This window comes from Lampris incognitus, chromosome 3 (assembly GCF_029633865.1).
Source record: "Lampris incognitus isolate fLamInc1 chromosome 3, fLamInc1.hap2, whole genome shotgun sequence".
Classification (NCBI taxonomy): Eukaryota; Metazoa; Chordata; class Actinopteri; order Lampriformes; family Lampridae; genus Lampris; species Lampris incognitus.
The window spans coordinates 3,492,832-3,520,507 of NC_079213.1; the positions used below are offsets into that span (position 1 = coordinate 3,492,832).

General features: G+C 49.8%; 1 protein-coding gene across 1 annotated transcript; it reads right to left on the bottom strand.

The window, feature by feature from the left end:
• Positions 1-927: 927 nt before the first annotated feature.
• csrp2 (cysteine and glycine-rich protein 2) lies at positions 928-19,356 on the bottom strand. Its single transcript, XM_056276499.1, has 6 exons — positions 19,210-19,356; positions 14,855-14,977; positions 10,251-10,419; positions 5,423-5,552; positions 3,877-3,970; positions 928-1,203 (listed from the first exon to the last, which is right to left on the bottom strand). Exons 2-6 carry the CDS (start codon positions 14,964-14,966, stop codon positions 1,127-1,129), a joined length of 582 nt encoding a protein of 193 aa, XP_056132474.1. The 5' UTR covers positions 14,967-14,977; positions 19,210-19,356; the 3' UTR covers positions 928-1,126.
• Positions 19,357-27,676: the final 8,320 nt, after the last annotated feature.

Consider the following 27,676-nt stretch of genomic DNA (forward strand, 5'->3'; position numbering starts at 1 on the left):
CCCTCCCCACCAGCAGGGGGGGTGGTCGCTGATTGAAGTCGGCAACTTCCCTGCAAAGGCAAAGGCACCGGGTGGCTAAAGGACATGACCTGACTTTAGTCAATGAAAGCGATACCCATAAATCCTGACTTTAGTCAGCAAAAGCGATACCCATAAATCCTATGTAATTATACTCTGTCCACTTCTGTACCAGGAAGACTTGTGTCGGGGCTGGGGAATGAATTTTTTTAAGTCGTTTTAATTACGCTTGAAGTAGCTGTCGTTTGTTCTCCTCCGTGGGGCAGATGTCGCCTCTCGGAGAGGTGGACGAGGGGGGCAGAGGTTCTGCCCTGGGTCCTTGGGAACCTCAGAAATGCTGATTTTCCTTTCTTCCGGGTGTTTAACGACGGACACCTGAGGCGTCAGGTAGGGGGGGGAACCAGCAGTGCTGTGGGGAAACGAGGACCGACGAGAGAGCCGCAGGTTTTGAAGGTGAGTTTAAAGCCGCTTCAGAGAAAACCCCCCTCGCCTATTCTGTTGTTTAGTCTGAGCCCGCCCAACAACCAAGCTCCGCCCTCTAGCACACCTAAGCCCCGCCCCCATTTGCAGTGTGGATAAAGCACATCTTCACGGTGTCCGGTGCCTCTCCGCCTTCGTACAGGACGTCACTGGAACTCTGCTTCAGATGTAAACATATTGGGCATGGTTCAGTTTTAATGGCTTTAATAATAAAATAAGGTCAAATTGTGTCAACGGCTCGGGTCCCCTCATACTTTCCCAGTTTGCTCTTAAGCGCCACCAATCAGAAACCAGAGCATGGCAGCCAATCCCAACAGAGCTGGCCTCGTCCAAGATGGCGGCAGGTCAGTCACTTTTCTAATCTGCTGCTTGATTTTGAGTCATTTGGAAACATTCTGAGAAAACGAACTGGATACAGGTTGCTTTAAAACAAAGATTGGGGGGTCAAAATTGTTTCGTCTGGAAAAGTTTAATTGTAAATTGCTCAGGTTGTGGAATACTAAACTCGTTTCACAGGAGAATGTACAGGCAGAAGATGAACGTCAGCAGAAGGCGGAAGTCAAAGTATACACTGGTTTTCCTGTCATACAGGAGGAGGAGGAATGAACTGAGGAGATGATGAAGCTCTTCACTGGGCATGGACCAGAGCCCCAGCACCCTGGCCATAACCGAAGCCTTTAGGTCCAAAGTTCTTGGCGTAGCACGCTGCAGGAAAGAGGGGGGGGGGATTAGCATGTAGCGTTTACCAAAAACAAGATGTGACGTCACTCCAGTACTCTACAGTCCACTGAAGACAACACCAGTGGTTCTCAATCAGGTCCTCATACAGCAGTACAGCCGGTTTACTGAACTACCTGCTAGAATGGAAAATCAGCCGTACTGCTGGTACCCGAGGACCCAATTGAGAACACTGGTCTACAAAGCTACCCAGAAGAGTTAACTGTGTCATGGCTAGCTAACGTCACTGATTGGCTCTTGTCTGGTTGAACGTGTGTTTTGCTGATGTAGAAGATCTAACTTGTGCTTAAAGCAGGGGTGGGCAGTCTTGTCCAGAAAGGGGCCGGTGTGGGTGCAGGTTTTTGTTACAACCAAGCAGTTACACACCTGTGTCTCCTAATCCCAGCTCCTCAGCAAAGACTCTGCTGGTTGACTAGTGGGTTCAGGTGTGTAACAAAAACCCTCACCCACACCGGCCCTTTCTGGACAAGATTACCCACCCCTAGGAAACGCCCATGTTTTTTTTTAAACCTAACCCTATTTTTCCTTCATTAGGAGTCGAACCAAGTGATGGGTAGCAGAATCTATTAAACTGATTCAGGGTTGAGCCAGCTAGCCTCAGCGAACTGCAATGTTCAATAACGTCCACTGAAAGGTTTTGGTTTTGGTTTTGCACCAACAGACTCGGTGTTACTGGAGTCTTAAGAGCTGCAGCCAGAATTTTGGGGGTTAGGTGCCTTGCTCAAAGGTGTCTGCCCCATTTAATTAATGCACTCTATTTAGATAACCGGAGCAGTTCAAAGCATCCAACCTTCAGATGAAGCAAAGTCAGACACAAACAGTGATGACACGGTGAAAGGTGCTTTAAAGTGGAGGAGGAGGAAAATAACAATAATGATAGTGTAACGACCATGGATGCGTAGACTCGCTAGCCCTTGGCTAACGGGTCGGACCCTGTAGTCGCCAGTGGTGCGGAGACCCGGGTTCGCGTCCCGGCTGCGGCGGTTCCTGGCTGCCCCCCAAATTCGCTACAATAGATTACATGTCTATGTTAGCTCTCAACCAAACTGGGCCTTTGGCAATATCTTGTTTCTTGTACTCCACCTGGAGCACCAGATGGGCGGGGTTTGCTACAGAGGGGCCATTAATTAATTCGTCAAAGAAAACGTCTGAACAAGATCAAGAGACGTTTCAGCATACTCATCTGGGATTGGCTGCTTAGCCTGACGCTGTTATCCTGCAGCAGAGAGCCCCGCCCACCCAGGAGACTTTTCACATCACCACCTCCTGCCTTTCTGCATACTACATCCGTTGTTGTTGTTGTTGTTGTTTGTTTTTAACCTCAGGGAATTTTGACGAGAAGGAAGCAAAAAAATGACATTCAGCCACAGATGAAGTCATGATGTGACCCACCTGAACCCAACCCAACAGTCCTGCTCATCAGCACAACGTCTCACTGTGAGGTTTATGCAACACAACAGCCAGCCTGACCCGGACCGTGTGACGCGTGGAAGCCGCAGGGCAGAGACCAGCCCAACAGGAATCTAGACCGTCTGGATCCCAGGTGAAACAAACACCCAGCACTTTGGCTGAGCCAGAATCAGATCCGGTTTGTCCTGTTCTCTCTCTGCTGATATCATCACGTAGCCTGCCGTGAACCCGGCTAAGAAAGGATGGTTAAAGGTTTTCTACCTTCAGCTGAATCTGAACTACCCAGAAACACCGCTCGTTAGAAGGTGTTGGGGAAACTCCCCCTGCAGACCGGGACCTGGTCTACGGCCGTGCTAGACTAACGTTTTACTGTCGTGTTGGATGAACTCCTACCAGCCGAGCATTTACTGAGTGGGAAAGACGGAAGTTTTATCCTATGTGAATTTATTACTTCTGATCATTGTTATTATTTATTATCACTTTATTACTGCCGCCCGATGGCTGCTGGGATAGGCTCCAGCATCCCCGGGCCCTGAGGGCAGGGTAAGCGGTCTGCTAATGGATGGATGGATGGATGGATGGCCTGCTTTAACATAACATGTTTATCATTATTATTTTCTCCCCCAATTGCACTTGGCCAATTACCCCACTCTCCACAGCCGTCCCGGTCTCTGCTCCACCCCCTCTGCTGATCCGGGGAGGGCTGCAGACTACCACATGCCTCCTCCCATACATGTGGAGTCACCAGCCGCGTCTTTTCACCTGGCAGTGAGGAGTTTCACCAGGGGGACGTAGCACGTGGGAAGATCACGCTATTCCCCCTCCCCCCCGAACAGACGCCTCAACCGACCAGAGGAGGCGCTAGTGCAGCGACCAGGACACATACCCACATCCGGCTTCCCACCCGCAGACACGGCCAATTGTGTCCGACCAAGCCGGAGGTAACACGAGGATTCGAACCGGCGATCCCTGTGTTGGTAGGCAACAGAATAGACCGCCAGGCTACCCGGGCGCCCTACTTTAATGTATTTTTGCCCATATTACAGAGAGGTGACTAGTTGGCTCTGGACCAGAACTGAGCACCCGGACGACCCGTCTGCATGTCTGGGTCCATGTTGGGATCCAGTACGACAGACACACCATGAGGTCCAGAGTCACAACGACACCGTTGATTAAACCCGATCCCTGAACCTCCGGTTAGCATGCAAACTACCCCGCGGGCCTTCTCACCTTTGCAGTAGATCTCTCCATCTTTCTCCGTCTGCGTGGTCGACTCCAGACTCTTCCCACATTTGGCACAGCGGAAGCAGTTCTTATGCCAAGGCTGAGGGGGGAAGAACGAGAGGAAAGTGGCTTTTCAACACTTTTCAGGTTTTCCTTCAACCCACATCAGTCAGGTTTTACTGCTGCTAACCATTCTCACGAGTCAAAAGTAGAAGCAAATAAATGTCCTGACATTAGACCGCCTTGCACCTGCAACCGCTGACGCCGCATCACAAAGTAGAATGGTGATGGCTGTTCTGGGTAATCGAGGACAGTCGGTAAGCTAACATGCAGGACTCCAACAGCCGCCCCATCCACATGTAGCGAATTCAGGGGGGCGGCCGGGAACCGCCGCACCCGGGACACGAACCCGGATCTCCCGCACCACGGGCGACTACATTAGTCAGTCGACTAAAGGGTCTGACCCATTAGCCAAGGCCTAGCGAGTCTATTCATCCGTGGTCGTTACCCTACCCCCCCCCTTCGGGAAGCGTGTCCCCGTGCGTCAGCATTCCAGCTCCCTCGCGTCTCTGGGTGCACGCGCCTCCGGTGGCCTGCCGGTGGCCTGCCGGTGGCCTGCCGGTCTCACCATCTGACACCAATGTAGCGAATTCAGGGTCAGCCAAGAACCGCCGGAGCCGGGACGTCAACCCGGGTCTCCCGCACCACGACCGACTAGACTCGCTAGCCCTTGGCTAACAGGTCGGACCCTTTAGTCGACTGGTTTACGTAGTCCCCCGTGGTTCGGGAGACCCGGGTTCGCGTCCCGGCTGCGGCGGTTCTCGGCTGACCCCGAGTTCGCTACACACACGTTAATTGGTTCACTGGAAGAAATGAGTGTAAGGTTGGGAGATAAAGGATGAATCACCTCGGAGGATTGTGGATTGGGTTTTGTTTTTTAATGTTTCTCAGTTGTGGTCGTAAAAGATCTCGTGTGAAACTCGTTTCTGTGGCCTGACGCCGTTTTCTCTGGACCCACGTTAGGGTTTCGCTACATGTGCGGTCTGATCTAGTCCTCTGTCTGTGCTGAGCCAGTGGGCAGCAGAGCTGGAGCCGGTCCCGGGCGCTACCCGGCCAGCACGGGTAAAATCCAGAGCGGGAATAATGAGAACAAGTATATGGTGGATCCCGCCGATGACCCGTTATTAATCCAGCCCGGATCCATTATGGTCTCCACAGCTGGTCTGACGTAAACCCCATTTACTGCCATACTCAACAGGAACTAACAGTCACACTGTCAGGGTACTCTACATCAGTGGTCCTCAACCAGGTCCTCATCTACCACCAGTACAGCTGGCTTTCTAGTCTACCGGGTAGTTCATTATATTCACGTGTTCCAGTTATTCAGCCTCCATCCAGTCAGGGAGGTTTTATACCTGGAGCAAGACGAGGACCTGACTGAGGACCACTGGGGTAGAGCAAGGCAGCAACGCTGGAAAGAAAGGCCTTCTAGTCCCTCCGGGTCGTGGTCCTGTCAGTCTCGTAAGGTAAGCGTCAGTCCCTCCTCACACACCTTGCCTGCTCCTATGATCTTCTCGGCGGCGTAGACGGACTCTCCACACCGGGAACACTTCTCAGAACCTCCAAACTTCTGGGCGAACTTGGACGGGTTGTGGTTGGTGGTGGGTCTGTGACACTGGGTCCTTATGAGACGAAACAAAAACATCAAGAAAACAGTTTTTACTGGTTTGAACCTGTTTCGGTCTGATCAGAACCTGCAGACTGTCGGACAGAAACTAATTCCGGCCTAAACGGCAGGTGGAGAGAGATGGGAGGGAAACGCCGATGGAAAAGCGACCGTCTGGTGAAATGACGACACAACTGGCGATGAAAGTCATGTTAAAATAGAGGAGTAACGTTACACCTCACACACACACACACACACACACACACACACACACACACACACACACACACACACACACACGAGGGGCCCGGGAAGAGTCGGGTCACCAGAACACAACAGAGCCTTTCAGAACAGCCACAGCACAGCAAACAAGCCCGGGTGTCTTCACGGGTGGGGATTCTCTAGTCTGTGTTGTGATCGTGTGTGTCTCTGTGTGTGTGTGTTGTGATCGTGTGTGGGTGTGTGTGTGGTGTGATCGTGTGTGGGTGTGTGTGTGTTGTGATCGTGTGTGTGTGTGTGTTGTGATCGTGTGTGGGTGTGTGTGTGTGTTGTGATCGTGTGTCTGTGTGTTGTGATCGTGTGTGTGTGTGTTGTGTGTGTGTGTGTTGTGATCGTGTGTGTGTGTGTGTGTGTGTGATCGTGTGTGCGTGTGTGTGTGTGTGTGATCGTGTGTGTGTGTTGTGATCGTGTGTGTGTGTGTGTGTGTGTCTTGTGATCGTGTGTGTTGTGATTGTGTGTTGTGATCGTGTGTGTGTGTGTGTTGTGATCGTGTGTGTTGTGATCGTGTGTGTGTTGTGATCGTGTGTGTGTGTGTGTGTGTGTGTGTGTGTGTGTGTGTGTGTGTGTGTGTGGTTTGGTATGTTAAACCACGGCGTTACTCGTAGTATTTGTCTCTCTGTGGTGGGATTTGATTGGATGTCACCCCGTCTGGTTTTAACATGGCTGCTGATGGAGATGTGGTGTGCTGTGGGAATTGAACCTGCGACGATTAAGTGACAGGACTCCTGAACCTCACCACTGTCTGTCTCATGTCACCATTCTGGAGCTGGAGAGTAAGGCTGTCTTTTCACTGAACACCGGAACGACTGGGCTCGAACTCCTACCTGAAACGCCGGTACCGCCGCGGTGTTTGGACTCCATACTGTGTCAAGGTAAAGACCCAGTTGAGATATTAACGCATTACATATGTTCACACGTCTGTAATGAAACTAACGGACGCCAAAATTAACATTTGAACAACTATAATTACTGTTTTTAAACAATTTAGACTACAGAGAGACATGGCGGAACTTGAATAGCAAAACTGACAATGTAAACTATTTCTCTCCACTGGAGGGCGCTAGTGTGTTTCTAGGACAGACCAACGAACTTCACGCAGGAAATGACGCCACCAACACGCGTCATAAATACTGACATGACGCACACGATCACGCGCAAATTACGAGACGGTCATTTTGACCGCTCGTGGTCGTTTTAGGTCGATCTTTTTATGCGCAATTGATCTGAAACTCATTTTAAATGCAAATATATGCAATTTTAGGAGAATTCGGGGGGGGGGGCAGGTCTGTACCCCCCCCCCACAAAGTTATTAACCTTTGGAAAGCCAAAACGGTCATAGTGACCGCCTTGGTCGTTCTACAAGGTAACATGACCATAGGATTGGGCCCTCTGGTGTCAGAACTGTTCGGGTCCGGTGAAGTGCCAGGTTTGCGGAGCGCATCCCGTACCTCCAGATCCCGAACCCGCAGTTTTTCCAGCTCGTCGCGACATTGTTCCGTGGTTCTTTGGTACCCACGAGCGTGGAGACAGTCGCGAGTTCTGGGTCTCTCATCCAGCTGTTCATCCAGCTGTTCCTGTAGACCAGCGGTGGCTAACCACGTGCCACGGAGAGCCACGTGTACCCAGGTTTTCCTTCCCGCCGGACTCCACACCAGGTGACTTCGCTGATTGGCGGCCCTTCAGCCAAACAGGAAGAAGGTCTCAGCGACGTCACGTGGTGCGGAGCGGGGTCGGAATGAAAACCTGGGTACACGTGGCTCCGCTGGCACGCGGTTAGCCTCCGCTGCTGTGTGCCCTCACAAACACTGCACCTCTGCGGTGGACCAAAGTCGTCCCTTTGCCGCCATGTCTTTAAACGGCACCGTCGCATGATTAACGTCATAGCGTTCGAGTTCCGTGCTCGGGCACGGTACGGATCGCCTAGTGCTGGGATGTCAAACTCCAGGCCTCGAGGGCCGCAGTGTCTGCAGGTATTTGTTGCAACCGTGCACTACAGTGTTTCTCAACCGGGGGTCCGCGGACCCCTAGCGGTCCGTGGTGTAATTGCAAGGGGTCCGTGAAAATAAAATATCTTTAAAAAAAAGATCCTATGACATTTATAGAAATAGGATTATTTTACTCAAATGTGACTGAGACCTTTATCTACCTAAACTATAAAGGGTAACAGGGCTTTTTTCTCTAATTACATCTGTTTCACAAGTGTAATTTGTTGTATTTTAATAAGAGATCTCGCTCCCGTTTGCATTGTTAAAAGTTACTGCATAAGAATTCTGTTTTGTTACATATATCTGAAAGTTACTGAATACATATTCTGTTTTGTTACATATATCTGAAAGTTACTGAATACATATTCTGTTTTGTTACATATATCTGAAAGTTACTGAATACATATTCTGTGTTGTTACATATATCTGAAAGTTACTGAATACATATTCTGTTTTGTTACATATATCTTAAAGTTACTGAATACATATTCTGTTTTGTTACATATATCTGAAAGTTACTGAATACGTATTCTGTTTTGTTGCATATATCTTAAAGTTACTGAATACGTATTCTGTTTTGTTACATATATCTGAAAGTTACTGAATACGTATTCTGTTTTGTTACATATATCTGAAAGTTACTGAATACGTATTCTGTTTTGTTACATATATCTGAAAGTTACTGAATACATATTGTTTTGTTACATATATCTGAAAGTTACTGAATACATATTCTGTTTTGTTACATATATCTGAAAGTTACTGAATACATATTCTGTTTTGTTACATATATCTGAAAGTTACTGAATACATATTCTGTTTTGTTACATATATCTGAAGGTTACTGAATACATATTCTGTTTTGTTACATATATCTGAAAGTTACTGAATACATATTCTGTTTTGTTACATATATCTGAAAGTTACTGAATACATATTCTGTTTTGTTACATATATCTGAAAGTTACTGAATACATATTCTGTTTTGTTACATATATCTGAAAGTTACTGAATACATATTCTGTTTTGTTACATATATCTGAAAGTTACTGAATACATATTCTGTTTTGTTACATATATCTGAAAGTTACTGAATACATATTCTGTGTTGTTACATGTATCTGAAAGTTACTGCATAAGAATTCTGTTTTGTTACATATATCTGAAAGTTACTGAATACATATTCTGTGTTGTTACATATATCTGAAAGTTACTGCATAAGAATTCTGTTTTGTTACATATATCTGAAAGTTACTGATTACATATTCTGTTTTGTTACATATATCTGAAAGTTACTGAATACATATTCTGTTTGGTTACATATATCTGAAAGTTACTGAATACATATTCTGTTTTGTTACATATATCTAAGTTACAACTGAAAGCTCTTATTTTTGCCCCAAAGAGTGAATAAATGCTATAATGCAATTTAAAATGCAGTTTCTACTGTTTCTATCAAATTGCAACCCCCCTCCCCCAAGATCAGGTGGAGGGGTCCTCAGGGTAGATCAAAGATACGCAGGGGGTCCAGGACCCCAAAAAGGTGGAGAACCACTGCTCTAAACTAGTTCCTTTCCCTCCTTGATCCAGGAGGGGAGCTAATTAGTGGAATCGGGTGGTGTAGTGCACGGTTGCAACAAATCCCTGCAGACGCTGCGGCCCTGGAGGCCTGCAGTTTGACACCCCTGGTAGAAGGCAACAGAATTCCTAAAAGTTGCAAAATTCCAACGCACCCGTCGCCTCAGGCGGGAGCGGAAGTCGCCGTCCGACGGAGCTCCCGGCATCCGCTGTGGAGCGAATGACTTCCGGGTGTGTGCAGCGGAAAGACGGCTTGGATGCGTGGCTCCTCCAGTCCACGTGAGGACTTTGAGTGGCAGGTAAGCAGAAGAGAATAAACCCGCTGATGTTTGCTCAGCTTGCGGTGGCTCACAAGAAGCTTTATTCTTCCTCATTATTCATTTCAAACCTGGGCACATCTGTCAAACACCTGCATCACGCTGAACGGCAGCCAGGGGCGGATCTACAGGGGTGGCAACAGGGGTGGCAGCTGCCACCTCTGGGACACAGTCTTGCCGCCCCTGTAGATCCGCCCCTGTTGCCACCCCATTTATAAATCAGATAATGTGTTTTTAAAGTATATTTTATGTACATGCATGGGGAAGGTCAATGAGACCCGCACCAAACTCATCTCAAACAGAAGTCGCCGATTGAGACTCCCCCCCTCCCGCTCACAGGTGCGGATCTACAGGGTGGCAAGGGGGGGCAGCTGCCACCTCTGGGACACAGTCTTGCCACCCCAGGAAAAAACCTCTAGATCCACCACTGACGGCAGCAGGTCTGTTGTGAAGTGTTTCAGCGCCGTGAATCCACCGACAGGTGGTCGCACAGACTCCCAACCCCACAAGACCCCCCAAGACCCCCCAAGACCCCCCAGCGTCTGGCTGACTCACTGCTCCGGCTTGATGCCCAGCCGCTCACCGCGGTCCATGTTCAGCGTCCCGGCCCCAGACCCGTAGCCGTACCCTTTAGGGCCGTACTTCTTGCCGTAGCACGACCTGCAGTAGATCTCCTGGTCATGGCTCGCCAACGTGGTGCTGTCCAGCCCCTTCCTGCACACCACTGCACACACACACACACACACACACACACACACACACACACACACACACACACAACTAAATTATAATTCAAAAACCAAATAATTATTTGACTTTCATTGTTTGTCGATTCACCCCCCCCCCTTCTCCCCCACTTGTACTTGGCCAACTACCCCACTCTCCCGAGCCGTCCCGGTCTCTGCTCCGCCCCCTCTGCTGATCCCGGGAGGGCTGCAGACTACCACAGGCCTCCTCCCATACAGGTGGAGTCACCAGCCACTTCTTTTCACCTGACAGTGAGGAGTTTCACCAGGGGGACGTAGCGCGTGGGCTATTCCCCCCACTTCCCCCTCCCCCTCGAACAGGCACCCCGACCGACCAGAGGAGGCGCTAGTGCAGCGACCAGGACACATACCCACATCCGGCTTCCCACCCACAGACACGGCCAGTTGTGTCTGTAGGGACGCCGACCAAGCCGGAGGTAACATGGGGATTCGAACAGGCGATCCCCGTGTTACTGTTGTCTGTTCTTGTTTTGCTTTTGCAGCATATCTGCTGTCCTACCAGTAAAGCTGTTCTGAACGAACCCGGGAGACAGACGGAGCAAAAAGAGGGTCGCTGTAGCACCTCACGGGCTAACCATCAGACAGCCACGCTGAAAACAAGTCGGCTTGCGTCTCCAGAGGTCAGGTAAGGTCATATTAAAAGACATTTTCTTGTTTCTCTCCCATGGAAACTCTCATTGTTCATTTGGGTCTCAGTTTGACTGGATTTGATGGGGAATGTGAATGGCCCGGTTGACACGGAGACTCGTGGTCTCATCCAGTCATTATTCTGACCCAAATCAGCACGACGGACAGAAGCACATACCCCAGAGGGAAGAAGACCCCTGTGGGGCTTCGGTCGAGTCCAGGTCTTTCATTCTTGTACATTTTCATTTACACATTTTATTGACTTTCACTGTGCTTTTTTTTTACTCCCCCCCTTTTCTCCCCATTTGTACCCGGCCAATTACCCCACTCTTCCGAGCCATCCCGGTCTCTGCTCCACCCCCTCTACTGATCCGGGGAGGGCTGCAGACTACCACATGCCTCCTCCCATACATGTGGAGTCACCAGCCGCTTCTTTTCACCTGACAGTGAGGAGTTTCACCAGGGGGGCGTAGCACGTGGGAGGATCACGCTATTCCCCCCAGTTCCCCCTCCCTCCCCCACAAACAGGCACCCCGACCGACCAGAGGAGGCGCTAGTGCAGTGACCAGGACACATACCCACATCCAGCTTCCCACCTACAGACACAGCCAGTTGTATCTGTAGGGACACCTGACCAAGCTGGAGGTAACTTGGGGATTCGAACTGGCGATACCCATGACGCCATCCTGACGCCCATTCCTGTATATTTTTATTTATACATTTTATTGGCTTTCACTGTGCTTTTTTGTCTTCTTCATTTACTTAGAGAGCCAGAGAGAGAGAGACAGAGACACAGAGAGAGAGAGACAGACAGACAGAGTTCTGAGAGGATGAGAGAGCGAGAGACACAGAGAGAGAGAGACAGAGACACAGAGAGACAGACAGAGAGAGAGAGAGACAGACAGAGTTCTGAGAGGATGAGAGAGAGAGTTCTGAGAGGATGAGAGAGAGAGAGAGTTCTGAGAGGGAGAGAGAGACAGAGAGAGTTCTGAGAGGATGAGAAAGACAGAGAGAGAGAGTTCTGAGAGGATGAGAAAGACAGAGAGAGAGAGTTCTGAGAGGATGAGAGAGAGAAAGAGAGAGAGCTCTGAGAGGATGAGAGAGAGAGAGTTCTGAGAGGATGAAAGAGAGAGCCCAGAGGATGAGAGAGAGACAGAGAGAGAGAGCTCTGAGAGGATGAGAGAGAGAGAGTTCTGAGAGGATGAAAGAGAGAGCCCAGAGGATGAGAGAGAGAGAGAGAGTTCTGAGAGGATGAAAGAGAGAGCTCAGAGGATGAGAGAGAGAGAGAGAGTTCTGAGAGGATGAGAGAGAGAGAGAGAGAGAGAGAGAGAGAGAGAGAGAGAGAGAGAGAGAGAGTTCTGAGAGGATGAAAGAGAGAGCTCTGAGAGGATGAGAGAGAGACAGAGAGCTCTGAGAGTTTTGAGAGGATCAGGTAGATAAAAGAAGAATCTTTCATCAGTTTTCCGATTTGTACATCGTTGCTTCTTAAAACCACCGAGCTCATTTAGCCCCCAACCTTTTGACTTGGTTGGTGTGTGCACTGAGCTACAGATGACTCGGCTTAGATTCAAAGTAAGCTGGACTCGTCGTCTCTGACTTGTCAACAGGCGCCAGAGTATCCGTCTCTTTCTTGGATTTGACCCGCGGATGCTTCTTTGCTTCAAAACAAACTCTTTTATCCGATTTCTGCTGTTCAAACGGCTTCCCTTTCCTCATCCTCTAATTAAATTCATTCACGTCCTTAAACGAATTACCTGCTCGTGCGTTTCCGGTTGGATGTGAATCTGCAGGAAGGCGGAGGACGAACGGGGGGCACGTGGACACAGAACACCGAGCTCTTTATAAGTTCAGGTTTTCAGCATTTCCTCTGGCCAAAAGTAAACCCCAAAACCAAAAATCTTCATAGGGAACAAATGGAGGAAGTGGGTCAAAGGTCAGAGAAGATCACACCGAGAGACTGCTGAACGGGAGAGAAACAAAGACTCGCATTCTTCTGCTGGTTGGATTTCCAGCGAGCGGTTCAGACAAACCGGCCCTTTGTCAGGACGGGGGGGGGGGGGGGGGGGACAACCGGGATTGTTCCGCTCCTCCCTCAGTGTGAAATGTTTTTCCGCGTCCCTTCGGGCGACGTGTCCTCTCCAACGTCTTCACAGTGGTTCGAATGGAGTCCAGCAACACGACGTTCGTCTGCCCACCGATCCCGGAGCGCCGAGGGAACATCGGACAGCCCCCCAACTGTTTCTATCAAACCACAAAGACGTCCATCCATGGTAGCATCGCCCACGGAGCTACACTGCGACTGGACAAAGTTCAGAAGTCCTCGGCGAAACGAGAACAGTTCCCGTTTCATGGTTTCTACTCCTAATATTTCAAGCACCGTGGGCGATGATACCGGTCACACCACTGGGACAGCATCACCTTTGACCTCTTGAAAACATGCAAGCGGTTGTCACTGCTGTTGGCCTTTGCAGAGCAGTGCAAAGTGCTAGTTACTCTACTAGAGTGCTGTACTCAGGGCGGTTCCTAGGCCTTGACAACCTTGGCAGTTGCCTAGGGCACCGGGTGCGCCCCTTTAAAATATATATATTTAGGGGGCATCCGGGTAGCGTAGCTGTCTATTCCGTTGGCTACCAACACAGGGATCGCCGGTTCGAATCCCTGTGTTACCTCTGGCTTGGTCGGGCGTCCCTACAGACACAATTGGCCGTGTCTGTGGGTGGGAAGCCGGATGTGGGTATGTGTCCTGGTCGCTGCACTAGCGCCTCCTCTGGTCGGTTAGGGCGCCTTTTCGGAGGGAGGGGGAACTAGCGGGAATAGCGTGATCCTCCCACGTGCTACGTGCCCCTGGTGAAACTCCTCACTGTCAGGTGAAAAGAAGCGGCTGGCGACTCCACATGTATGGGAGGAGGCATGTGGTAGTCTGCAGCCCTCTTGGATCGGCAGAGGGGGAGGAGCAGCGACCGGGACGGCTCAGAGGAGTTGGGTAATTGGCCAGAAATGTAATTGGGAGAAAAAAGAGGGGAGGGGGGGAGTTGGAGTGGGGGGGGGTTTAGGGGCAGGGGGAAGGCGGTTAGCTGGCAGGATGAAGAGGAGGGAGATTTAGACGGGTGGAGAACCAAACCGCTACATTGTAGCGGGGTTCTTCTAGTACACAGATATAGACAACCCCCCCCCCCGCCCGGTCCTCACAACAGGAAGAACCGGAAACAATGACCTGGATAATGAATCAATTACATCGACATAAAGAGTAACTGAAGCGGTTTGTCTTCAAGTACACACAAATTATAAAAGAATAAACACGTTTTAAGATGAGAAAATAAGTGTGCCCTTCAGCAGCGGAAAGAGGTAATAGATCTCAGAAAAAGAGGACAATTAAGCTAGCTAGCTAGCAAGCTAAGCTAGAACGAGAAAAGCTAAGCTAGAAAAGTGTTATTTCCCCTGAAGATGGCGCTTTTTTGGGGAGGTGGGGGGTGGGAGGTTGGAGATCTCACCTAGGGTGCCAGAATGGCCAGAAACGCCCACTGACCGTACTCTAGCACTGCACTAGTGGTAGTTACTCTACTAGTCCTCCTTCAGTCCTAGGTACTGTTCCTCAGGTAAGTAGTTAAAAGACTAGCTATGCCGCGAGAGAGACAGATGTATACAAAGAGACTCGGGGTAAAACGCAGGTGTGCACTGTGTGACTCAGGGTAACAGACTAGTTAGTGTACAGCAGGTGACTTGGGGTACCTGGCTCAGCTTATTTAACAAGGCAGTGGAACTTACTGCAGCGGAAGCAGCACTTGTGGAAACACTTCCCATCACACTGGACCTCCTCGGCGTGGTACACCGTCCCTTGACACGCCGCACACTTGTTGCCTCCTCCCCAGTTGGGCATGCTGGCCGGCTCTGTGGAGTGAATGAGAACAGAGGTGAGGGTCAGAGGTCAGCGACCTAACCCCACAAACGGCTCCTTTCAGGAAGTGAACCAATGACGTGTTCAGCACTAATCCAGAATAATTCACCGTTCTTCACCTAACGGAACTGCAGGTATAAAACGTGGAGGCGGGCCTACATTCTCCTCTTCGGCTCCACTTTTCAGGTGGCATGGAGCCGTTACATGAGCTCAAAGAGCAACTCTAGAGTCGAGTTGGCCACAGACACGGCCAGTCGGGTCTGTGGGGACGCCCAACCAAGCCGGAGGTAACACGGGGATTCGAACCGGCGACCCCCGTGTTGGTAGGCAACGGAGTAGACCGCTACGCGACCCGAACATAATCCGTTTTTTAGAGTGCGATAAATGTGGGATGAGCCGGAGTCACCATGCCGATTCATTGTGAAAGAGCAACGGCCAATCGGGAAACCTCCACTTCGTTGGTCGGCCGACCACTCGTGTGACATTAGTGGCATTGCTGGTCCCCCGATCCAGCGGCCCAATCGTGTAACTTGTTCACTCGGTCACTAACATGATCGCTGACAGACATTCACGGTTGTAGGGCTGGCCCTGCTGGCTGGTCTGGTCTACCAACAAAGCGGTGGTGTCTTCTTTGACTTGGGACGCTCTCCGTCGGCCCTGCATCGCCCGCTGATGTAGTGACGCAGACTTGGAGGTAGTCCGATGTTATTTGTACAAAAAGATGCCAAACTCATTCGGAGGCCGAGGTGTAAGGTAATTGCGGTGCACCGGCTGCTAGTTATGAAGCGCGAGCACAGACCCACTCCGAAAAAAGGCCAAAGGAATCTAATTTAGGGAGCTTTGCTACGTCTCCTGTCTTTGCTCTTGTCTTTCTTACTGCCGCTCGCTTTTACGTTTGAAAGGCCGGACTGCTCGCTTGGCTTGCAGGTGTGCTCAGCTTGTCAGTCTTGGCGTTCAGATTTTTGCACCTATATCGTCTCGTCTCGTCACCTGGTCCAATAGAGACTTGACACTGGACAACGATCACCACTGCATATCTGTATATGACAAAAAACGCCAAAGAAAATAAGAAACTATTCACATAATTGAATAACTTCATAGTGTATGTGTAGCTTGTGTAGAATAAGCATGTCATGTTGTGACAGACGGCTACAGACTGTTTCACAGTAAAGAAATTAAACCCTGACGGAGATGGGTTTGCCTTTTCTTCTTTGAACACAGGCGTATTTCCGAGACGGCAATCCGAATCACTCGCAAGGGACCCTTCTCCGTCCAACACAGTGTCGGAGGCAGGCCACCCCCCACCCCCACCCCCCACCCCCCACGGGCCTGCACTGTCTATATTTATGCCATTGTTCAGAGGTGAATCTCCAGCTCTGGTTTTGGAGACACGCCTCACTCTCTCGCTTCGCTCTGCACCCCACAAATTAACATTCCTCTAAAGTCTGTGGTGGGCAGAGACACGATGGCGGCGGACGGAAACGGAAATACTGGGTTTCTAAACCGGCGGTGACTCCCTGTCGAATATTCAAATAAGAATATATCAACGAAACGTGCTACCACTTTCTCTCCTCCCTCGATGGCGTCGTCTCTCCGAGAGTCAGAGGAATGTCTGTTTCTTTAGTCACAAACCGCCGTCCATCGGTGTCTGTCATTCCCTTATCTGTCCATCACTCTGTCGAGCCGTCTGTCTGAGGACACAAACAACCAAGCCGAGTGTGGGTGGGTAAAACCCGTCATGGCTGACACAGTACCTGCAAGATGTCCTGAAATCTGCAAGACTCCGGAGCTTCCATCTGGCAGTGAAGCAACACAGCCTTCTGCTGACGGACATCAGGGGATCGGGTTTAATTAACCGTCTTCATCTCCTCAACGCGGTTTAAGACGTCTCAGCAGCAAGTCGTTTATCTGACTGATTGATTAGGTGATTGATTAGGTGATTGATTAGGTGATTGGTTTAATAGAGTCGTTAGGTTACACAAACTGGCGTAACCTGTTGACTGTCTTGTAGTGTGTTTGAATGCAATCAAACCTTTTGACACGGTCGATTTAGTTCCTTAACTGCAGATACATATATTGTTCAGTCTCTACTGTCTGACTCCATTATTTAACCGTCAGTCTCTACTGTCTGACTCCATTATTTAACCTTCAGTCTCTACTGTCTGACTCCATTATTTAACCTTCAGTCTCTACTGTCTGACTCCATTGTTGAACCTTCAGTCTCTACTGTCTGACTCCATTGTTTAACCTTCAGTCTCTACTGTCTGAGTCCATTGTTGAACCTTCAGTCTCTACTGTCTGAGTCCATTGTTTAACCTTCAGTCTCTACTGTCTGACTCCATTGTTTAACCTTCAGTCTCTACTGTCTGACTCCATTGTTGAACCTTCAGTCTCTACTGTCTGACTCCATTGTTTGACCTTCAGTCTCTACTGTCTGACTCCATTATTTAACCTTCAGTCTCTACTGTCTGACTCCATTGTTGAACGTTCAGTCTCAACTGTCTGACTCCATTATTTAACCTTCAGTCTCTACTGTCCGACTCCATTATTTAACCATCAGTCTCTACTGTCTGACTCCATTGTTTAACCTTCAGTCTCTACTGTCTGACTCCATTGTTGAACCTTCAGTCTCTACTGTCTGACTCCATTATTTAACCTTCAGTCTCTACTGTCTGACTCCATTATTTAACCTTCAGTCTCTACTGTCTGACTCCATTGTTTAACCTTCAGTCTCTACTGTCCGACTCCATGATTTAACCATCAGTCTCTACTGTCTGACTCCATTGTTTAACCTTCAGTCTCTACTGTCTGACTCCATTGTTTAACCTTCAGTCTCTACTGTCTGACTCCATTGTTTGACCTTCAGTCTCTACTGTCTGACTCCATTGTTGAACCTTCAGTCTCTACTGTCTGACTCTATTGTTTGACCTTCAGTCTCTACTGTCTGACTCCATTGTTGAACCTTCAGTCTCTACGGTCTGACTCCATTGTTGAACCTTCAATCTCTACTGTCTGACTCCATTATTTAACCTTCAGTCTGTCTGACTCCATTGTTTAACCTTCAGTCTCTACTGTCTGACTCCATTGTTGAACCTTCAGTCTCTACTGTCTGACTCCATTGTTGAACCTTCAGTCTCTACTGTCTGACTCCATTATTTAACCTTCAGTCTCTACTGTCTGACTCCACTGTTGAACCTTCAGTCTCTACTGTCTGACTCCATTGTTGAACCTTCAGTCTTTACTGTCCGACTCCATTGTTGAACCTTCAGTCTCTACTGTCTGACTCCATTATTGAACTTTCAGTCTCTACTGTCTGACTCCATTGTTGAACCTTCAGTCTCTACTGTCCGCCTCCATTGTTGAACCTCCAGTCTCTACTGTCCGACTCCATTGTTGAGCCTTCAGTATTTACTGTCTGACTCCATTGTTTAACCTTCAGTCTCTACTGTCCGACTCCATTATTTAACCATCAGTCTCTACTGTCTGACTCCATTGTTGAACCTTCAGTCTCTACTGTCTGACTCCATTGTTTAACCTTCAGTCTCTACTGTCTGACTCCATTATTGAACCTTCAGTCTCTACTGTCTGACTCCATTATTGAACCTTCAGTCTCTACTGTCTGGCTCCATTATTTAACCATCAGTCTTTACTATCTGGACTCCATTATTGAACCTTCAGTCTCTACTATCTGACTCCATTGTTGAACCTTCAATCTCTACTATCTGACTCCATTATTTAAACTTCAGTCTCTACTGTCTGACTCCATTATTTAAACTTCAGTCTCTACTGTCTGAGTCCATTGTTGAACCTTCAGTCTCTACTGTCTGAGTCCATTGTTGAACCTTCAGTCTCTACTGTCCGACTCCATTGTTGAACATTCAGTCTCTACTGTCTGACTCCGTTGTTGGACCTATCGAACGGATCATTGGACTCCACGCCGTGTGGCTTGTGTAAACATGACCGTGTGCGATGCGCGCAGGTGTTGCGAACAGCGAAGTGCCCCCTGTTCACCCCCGCCATGCGGGGGTGAACAGGGGGCAGGGTATCGTCTCTACTGCTCCGCTTTAAACAACTTGTGGATTTTACAGTAAACTTCCAAGTCCTCCTCATGTCAACCGAGGCTCTGAGACGAGCCGACATGCCTCCAACTCCGCAAGACCACCAGTTTAGGCCGGTCGGGAAGCACACTGCACAAGGAAAGCCGGATAAACACGTGTCAACTCACCTCTTCGCGCTGTTCGGGTTGCTGAATGGACCCCGCGGGGATGAGGTCCGGTGCGGGGATGAGGTCCGGTGCGGCTCCGCTGCTGGTTCGAACAGAGGCTCTCCGCTCCTACGGCTCACGTTTGCCCAGGGGGGCGTGGCCTTCTCTGTCCCCATGGGAACCCCCGTGCGTGACCCGCCGTCAATGAGTCCCGCAGAGGGCGTGGTCTTCTCTGTCCCCATGGGAACCCCCCGCGTGACCCGCCGTCGGTGATTTAGCGGTGCGTCTCGTGGGAGTTCTGCCGCTTTCATTAACGTGCTGTTAATCAGCCGTTGATCAATTAGCGGGCTGCTTCCCGCCGACTCTTGTCTTCCAGCGTGGTTCTCCATGTGTCCCATGGCGCCCTGCGTTACACTAAAGCCTCCCCGCCTCCCGCCCAAGTGACCGCTGGGAGGGAGGCTCCAGCGTCCCGTACTGGGACGAGCGGCTCGGATCATGGCCGGTTTAGTTTCCACTATTGCCTCGTTGGACATGTTGTGTTGTTTTGTGTGCACTTTAATACCGCTGTTTTAGCCGCTTTACCGCGACGCGGCAACCGCCCCGTGACGTCACGACACCAATGCGGAGCATGTGCTGCAGCGTCCCACGTGTTATTGTAATCATTTACCCGGCTTTCCTATTTTCCCGGAATTCAACCATTCAGTCGATTAAGCCAACCTTAACCCCCCCCCCTACTTCCACCGGGAACATGTATGTTATCTTGACGTCATGAGCGTTTTAATTTCAGTTGTTAAATCATCTTTTTTTTTTCTTCCAAGGGACTATTTTGTGGCGGAGACGTGAATCCCGGTGCGGCGCAGCGGACAACCTGTCGGATCAATGCGCGCTGTTAACGGTAAAGTATTAACCTCGTCACGAAAACTCGCCTGTAAGCAAGTTGGAGCCGTAAATGACTTAGAAATGATTTTTAAATCGGTAGAAAAACCCCTGGAGCGGGACGCCGAAGTCGTGAAAAGGTTTTCAGATCTGCTGCCAAACTGACTGAAATGTAAATGATTCTGCAGACTCATCCGCAGTGATTGACAGGTGAGGCGTTGGGTGATTGACGGGTGAGACTCGTCCTGCTCTGTTTGTTCAGCGTTGTGTGAGTCGTGCACCACCTGGTCGCTCAGCAGCAGGCCCCAGCTCGCTGCTTCTCGGCCTAATTGGGAGTCACGGCCCAATAACCCGCAGTGCGGCCGAGCGGCATTGTGTGCAGGGTGGGAACCGAACACACGGATGGAGGAATGGCTGCAGGGAGTGTCCTGCACACTAGTCACACCACATTACAGACTTGTGAGCACGTTAAGAAGCAGCGATGTTGGTTTCCATCCAGTACCAACCCTGTCAGCGCGGGTCTATACAGGCTGGCTGGTCTACACAGACTGGCTGGTCTATACAGGCGCTGGCTGGTCTATACAGGCTCTAGCTGGTCTATACAGGCTGGCTGGTCTACACAGACTGGCTGGTCTATACAGGCCGGCTGGCTTGTCTATACAGGCTGGCGGGTCTATACAGACTGGCTGGCTGGTCTATACAGGCTGGCTGGTCTATACAGGCTGGCTGGCTGGTCTATACAGGCTCTGGCTGGTCTATACAGGCTCTGGCTGGTCTATACAGGCTGGCTGGTCTATACAGGCTGGCTGGCTGGTCTATACAGGCTGGCTGGTCTATACAGGCTCTGGCTGGTCTATACAGGCTGGCTGGTCTATACAGGCTGGCTGGTTGGTCTATACAGGCTCTGGCTGGTCTATACAGGCTGGCTGGTCTATACAGGCTGCCTGGCTGGTCTATACAGGCTCTGGCTGGTCTATACAGGCTCTGGCTGGTCTATACAGGCTCTGGCTGGTCTATACAGGCTGGCTGGTCTATACAGGCTGGCTGGTTGGTCTATACAGGCTCTGGCTGGTCTATACAGGCTGGCTGGTCTATACAGGCTCTGGCTGGTCTATACAGGCTGGCTGGTCTATACAGGCTGGCTGGTCTATATAGGCTGGCTGGTCTATACAGGCTCTGGCTGGTCTATACAGGCTGGCTGGTCTATACAGGCTCTGGCTGGTCTATACAGGCTGGCGGGTCTATAAAGGCTCTGGCTGGTCTATACAGGCTGGCTGGTCTATACAGACTGGCTGGTTTAAAGCCGAGCCGTTTCGTTACACATGCTGATGCAGGATGGCAGCCAAACCACATCCCACCTTGTTTTCTGCTCTGGAGAACTGACAAATGCTGAGTTCTCATCTTCGTCTGCACACTTCATAGATGGGTAGATACTTCATTTGTGCTGCAAGAGGAGATTTGTACAGACTCACACGCAATGAATACGTGTACACATACCACACACTAAACATAGACAACAGGGCACAACAACACATTAACACGTACTACCTCATTTATATCCTATATGTATATATTTGCTCCTTATTTGCTGAGCACTTCCCCTTCCGTTGAGTATTTCTTTTAACAAAGTTATATATATATATATATATTATATACACACTATATATATGTGTATATATACACATGTATATATACACATACACACACATTATATATATCTATATACACACACACACTATATCTATATATATTATATACACACTATATACACACTATATACACACACATATATATATATACACACACAGAACAGGGGACAACAATACATGAACACGTGCTACCTCATTGGTCTGTATGGAAGACCTCTCCTCAGGTTCAGAGGTCACAGGGATGTATTGGTTGTGTTGCTAAAAGGCTCCTGAGCAGAGTGGATGGAGGTGTGCTGTAACTACTACGACCCCTGGTGGTCATACGGTGACATTGCGGCCATCTGTCTGTCAGCCTGTCTGTCAATCTGACTGCCAGTCTATCTGCCTGTCTGCCTGTCTGTCTGTCTGTCTGTCTGTCTGTCTGTCTGCCTGCTTGTCTGTCTGTCGTATTTCATGGATGCCCTGAAGTTTGTAGTGTTTGTTAAAACTGAGCAACATACAGGGAAATGAACAGACTGCTGAACACCAGCCGCAAATGACGTCATCAGCACAGCACACGTGGCTCATGTAGTGTGATGTCACATGTGATGTCACATGTGATGTAATATCACCTGTAATGGGTGGGAGGGATTTTGTACAAACAGTCTACCCGCTTAAAAATCTGCATTGTGTCCAGTTTTCTGAAGGAGGAGGAAGTGTCAGTGGATTGCTCTTGGTTACAGCCGAGGTGGAGTGGGCGCCGATCCAGGGGGCGAGTAAATGCGGCCTGAAGCAAATGAAAGCTGATTTCAGGCTCAAGGTCAGTTCACGTGACGATAAACGTGTGTGTTTTCCACATATTTCTTTGCGCCACTACGGAGTGTGGCAGCTACAGTACTTACGGTATGGGCAGACTTGCATACCTACCATACTCTGTGTAGGAGTAATGAAGTATCTGAGTCACAGTATTTACATCTGGCGGTTTATCTGCATATGTGCAGCCAGCCCTTTTCCAGGCTGAGCTCTCCAGCTCACCAGCAGCAGACCGACCGGGGTCTCACTCTGGATGTCCTGGATGGATGGCTGGATGTACACAGGGCAATAGTATTTGTTTTCTTATTAAGTGGAATTGGCACACGGGAAGGACCATGTGTGGGCCCTGTGATGGCCTGGCGGCCTGTCCAGGGTGTCTCCCCGCCTGTCGCCCAATGACTGCTGGGATAGGCTCCAGCATCCCGTGACCCTGATTGGGATAAGCGGCTTGGATAATGGAATGGAAGTTTATCTGCAGACATGCGAAAAACCCCAGAAGTACAGCTGTAAATACCACGAGTACTACACAGTACCAGCAGACATCGTGTTCAGCTCTGTGTGACCCCTATCATCGTGTTCCTGACTGCACAGCTAGATAGGAGGTACTTGTACTGTAAAGGGAGTACTCCACATTTTAAGAGGCATTTGAGTGCAGCCCAGTGACTGCTGGACAGGCGCTGCTGACCTGCAGTTGCAGGAAACTTCACATTCTCAATCCTCAGTCGACGTCATCAGTATTTGGCTGGTTTGCTGAAGCCGCTGTGATGCGGTTCGTGTGAGGGCCTGTAGGTCAGCCTCAGCACAGTCTGGACGGACGTCCGCCCCCCTCGTCACTCAGCAGGGCATCCAAGCGGAATGGAAGGCTAATGGAAGGTATACCTGGACGTGGTCTCGCCGTAAGAAGTGACGGGCGCTTTAAGAGTTCACGCCACCGTTGTTAGGAATCCCCCGCCCTGCCGAGGGGCTCCCTGTGAGTTACCTCCTCCCAGATTGCGGTCCCACAGGGAACTCACTCAGCACCGGCATTCAGGGGCGATGAAGCAGTCTGCGGAGTGCTCATTTAACCGAGAGCGTCGGATTCCGAGTTCGTCCGGGGAGCGGGAGTAAGTAACGTAAAGGTCGCCGAGGAGGTAACGCGAGTGCGTCTGTGCAGTCTGGAGGGCCAGCGGAGCCCGTTAGCATGTCTGTAATCACACCAGTTTGGACCTCTTCAGTCATACTGTGTGTGTGTGGGGGGTGGGTGGGGGTGGGGGTGGTATGTTTTGCACACAAAATTGTCTATTTTTTTTTTTTGGCGGTTTTAGGCCGCAGGAGACACGGCTTAATGTCCAGCCTATATAACGTCAGTTAGTCGGTCTGCTGGCGCTGCCGTCATACATGCCTGGGAGGTCCCAACACGGACCTATTGGCAGAACGGCTCCTCAGGTTTAGTAGCGCAGACATAAAACACCTCGATAAAGCTTTATGGCCTGACAGACGGCAGGCCTGTGTGTGTACAGTGTGTGGTCCTTCGTCCTGTACCCCGTTAAACACAGAGTTGGCACAAGATGCATGAAAAGCCTGATCAGTTTTTGAAGAACCTGTGATGTCAGACTCGGGCTTCATGTTGATTTTGTGGCGAGAGTTCACCTCTTCCGTCTGACGTTGCACTGAAATCTGTGTTAACACGCTGGTGATCAATACCCGCGTTCCGTCAGCTTGAGTCTTACATTTCGAGTACTATATGGGTGAAGACAGCTGGTGCTGGATCGACTGGGAGAGCCTGGTCTGCTGTGCCCTGTGGGCCCAGGGACCATGGCCCTGCCTGGAGCTGTGCCCGAGGAGGGAGTTGGTGCTGGATCAGCTGGGAGAGCTGGTACTGGATCGGCTGGGAGAGCCTGGTCTGCTGCGCCCTGTGGGCCCAGGGACTACGGCCCTGCCTGGAGCTGTGCCCGAGGAGGGAACACCGAGGGTCATGGAAGGCACCATTAAATAAAAGTATTATGATTATTATTATTACTAATTAAACACACAAAAATATACTGACCATGATCTGTCATCACCATGGTCATTTCCCACATCTTCTGGTGTGGGAAGATGGCGGCGCGAACTTATGTTTGCGGCGGCCTCACCCAGTACCGTCCATGCAGCGTCTTTGTCCACGTCTGCATCTAAGTTTGTTTTGTCTTTGTTTGGTGGCTGGGAGAGCTGGCGCTGGATCAGCTGGGAGAGCTGGTGCTGGATCAGCTGGGAGAGCTGGCGCTGGATCAGCTGGGAGAGCTGGCGCTGGATCGGCTGGGAGAGCTGGTGCTGGATCAGCTGGTGCTGGATCAGCTGGGAGAGCTGGCGCTGGATCGGCTGGGAGAGCTGGCGCTGGATCGGCTGGGAGCGCTGGTGCTGGATCAGCTGGTGCTGGATCAGCTGGGGGAGCTGGTGCTGGATCAGCTGGGAGAGCTGGTGCTGGATCAGCTGGGGGAGCCTGGTCTGCTGCGTCCTGTGGGTCCAGGGACCACGGCCCTGCCTGGAGCTGTGCCTGAAGAGGAAGCACAGAGGGCGGTCTGACAGGGTGTGGAAGCGGGGCAGGCTAAGCTAACTGCTAGCCCATGCAGACCGGCAGTTCTGACAGTCATCCTGGCTGGCGTTCGTTGTACTGGACAGTGATTTTTTTTTTTAGTTTAGATATGTGTGTTAGTGTGGGTATGTGTGTTAGTGTGGGTATGTGTGTTAGGTTGGGTATGTGTGTTAGTTTGGGTATGTGTGTTAGTTTAGATGTGTGTGTTAGTTTGGATGTGTGTTAGTGTGGGTATGTGTGTTAGTTTGGATATGTGTGTTAGTGTGGGTATGTGTGTTAGTTTGTATATGTGTTAGTGTGGGTATGGGTGTTAGTGTGGGTATGTGTGTTAGTTTGGATATGTGTGTTAGTGTGGGTATGGGTGTTAGTGTGGATATGTGTGTTAGTGTGGATATGTGTGGTAGTGTGGGTATGTGTGTTAGTTTGGATATGTGTGTTAGTGTGGATATGTGTGTTAGTGTAGGTATGTGTGGTAGTGTGGGTATGTGTGTTAGTGTGGGTATGTGTGTTAGTGTGGCTATGTGTGTTAGTGTGGATATGAGTGTTAGTGTGGCTATGTGTGTTCTTGTAGTTTTTGGATGAGTGTTGTGCTGCTGTGGGCTGGGGCAACCAAGTTCTGCTACATTTCATGTGCGCGAGTGTGTGAAATGAAACGACAAAGTGTTTGTGATCCTGATCTGCTGGCCTCAAATGATTAAGGCCATGTGGACCTTTATGAGGAGCTAAGCAGGTGTGAGGTTGTTGAGGACGGGTCTGAAAGTTGAACATCCTTCTGAATAAAGGAATCTTGTGTTTCTGACCACATCAGGCCTGATCATAGTAATGAACAGCGCCCCCTGTGGAGGTGAATCCATCGTTTTCTCCTAATATCTCTCCCTCGTCTGTAGCAGCAGTGAGTTTTTCTGTTCTGAACCAGCTGGCTTCCCTGCATCCTCCCCGTTCTTTCCCGAAAACAAGTTATTCATTCATTCATTCATCATCAGCTGCTTCTCCGGGGTCGGGTCGCGGTGGCAGCAAGCTAAGTAGGGCACTCCAGACGTCCCTCTCCCCAGCAACGCCCTCCAACTCCTCCTGGGGATCCCAAGGTGTTCCCAGGCCGGACTGGACATGTAGTCCCTCCAGCAAGTTCTGGGTCTACCCCGGGGTCTCCTCCCAGCTGGCCGTGCCCGGTAAACCTCCAAAGGAAGGTGCCCAGGAGGCATCCTAATCAGATGCCCGAACCACCTCAACTGGCTCCTTTGGACGCGAAGGAGCAGCGGCTCTACTCCGAGCTCCTTCCGGATGTCTGAGCTCCTCACCCTATCTGTAAGGCTGAGCCCAGACACCCTACAGAGGAAACTCATTTCATTCCAAGTGGATGAAAAGAAGTGACTGCATTGGAAAATGGATGAAAATGCTCTTAACGGAGTAAAATAACCAGAAGCCTTAAAATGCAGGTCACCCTTTTGAACTTTTTATTATTACAGAATTTGTAAAAAGCCGTTGAGAAGAGTACCAGTTTGTTTGGAGGTGCAGAAGCGACAATGGAAGTGAAGCTCTGCACCTCGCTACAGCGAAGAACACTAAACACTGAATTGGTCTTTAATGAAATGAGCAGTGCAAAAGGAAAATAACAACAAGCAGCATTACACGTTCTGCATAAAGACATGATGCTCAATGAATATAAGATGCAAAAATGAGCGACATACGGCTGTACGCTGATACCGACACGCCCATCGTGGATGACCTCTGCACCCTTTGGTGTAACAGCGCCAGAATATCCTAAATAATGACAGAATCTTGCCCACAGTGATTTTACTACCCAATAACAGACATGGAGGCTGTTGGCCTTGAGGTTAGCGATACGGGCTCCTGACCACAGGGCTGCTGGTTCATTTCCCTGGAAAATCTAGGAAACGGCCGGCGTACAAAGCGACCTGTTCGTCTCCGAGCAAGGCACTCAACCCCGACTAGTCCATAGGAAGCTGCTCTGTTTCCAGCAGTAGTAAACTGGTTACACTGGATGTACACTCCCAGGTGTGACTGTGTGCTAGTGAAGCCCTATGTACATACTCAAGTCAAAATTCCCTTGATAAATATAATTTGAAAATAGTTTTACAGTACACCGATGTCCTTCCAGACTTCGTCTCTGGATAAAAAAAAATAAAATAAAAAAATGATTCAAGTATCTCAGAGCATCCTCAAATGTGACCTCATCCTCTATTAATCTGGTTCAGAGGTCAAGGGTTTGATTAACCATAATGCACCATGGTAGAAAAAAAAAAACCTACAACCTGTGCAAGGTTCTAGAAACACAGCACCCATATTTCCATCATCGGCATTTCCCGCTGGTGGAAAAAACACTTCCTGTGGTTGCGCGCTCCTACAGCGCTGGTTAGTGGTTGTCTAAACTTAAAGCTCCAGTGACGGATCTCCTTACAGCAATATGTCAGATTATCACAGGGAGAAGGTCCAGGGTAATCCTGTTCATTCATTCATTCATTCATCTCATCATCAGCCGCTTCTCCGGGGTCGGGTTGCGGTGGCAGCAAGCTAAGTAGGGCACTCCAGACCTCCCTCTCCCCACTAACGCCTCCAGCTCCTCCTGGGGGATCCCAAGGCGTTCCCAGGCCAGACTGGA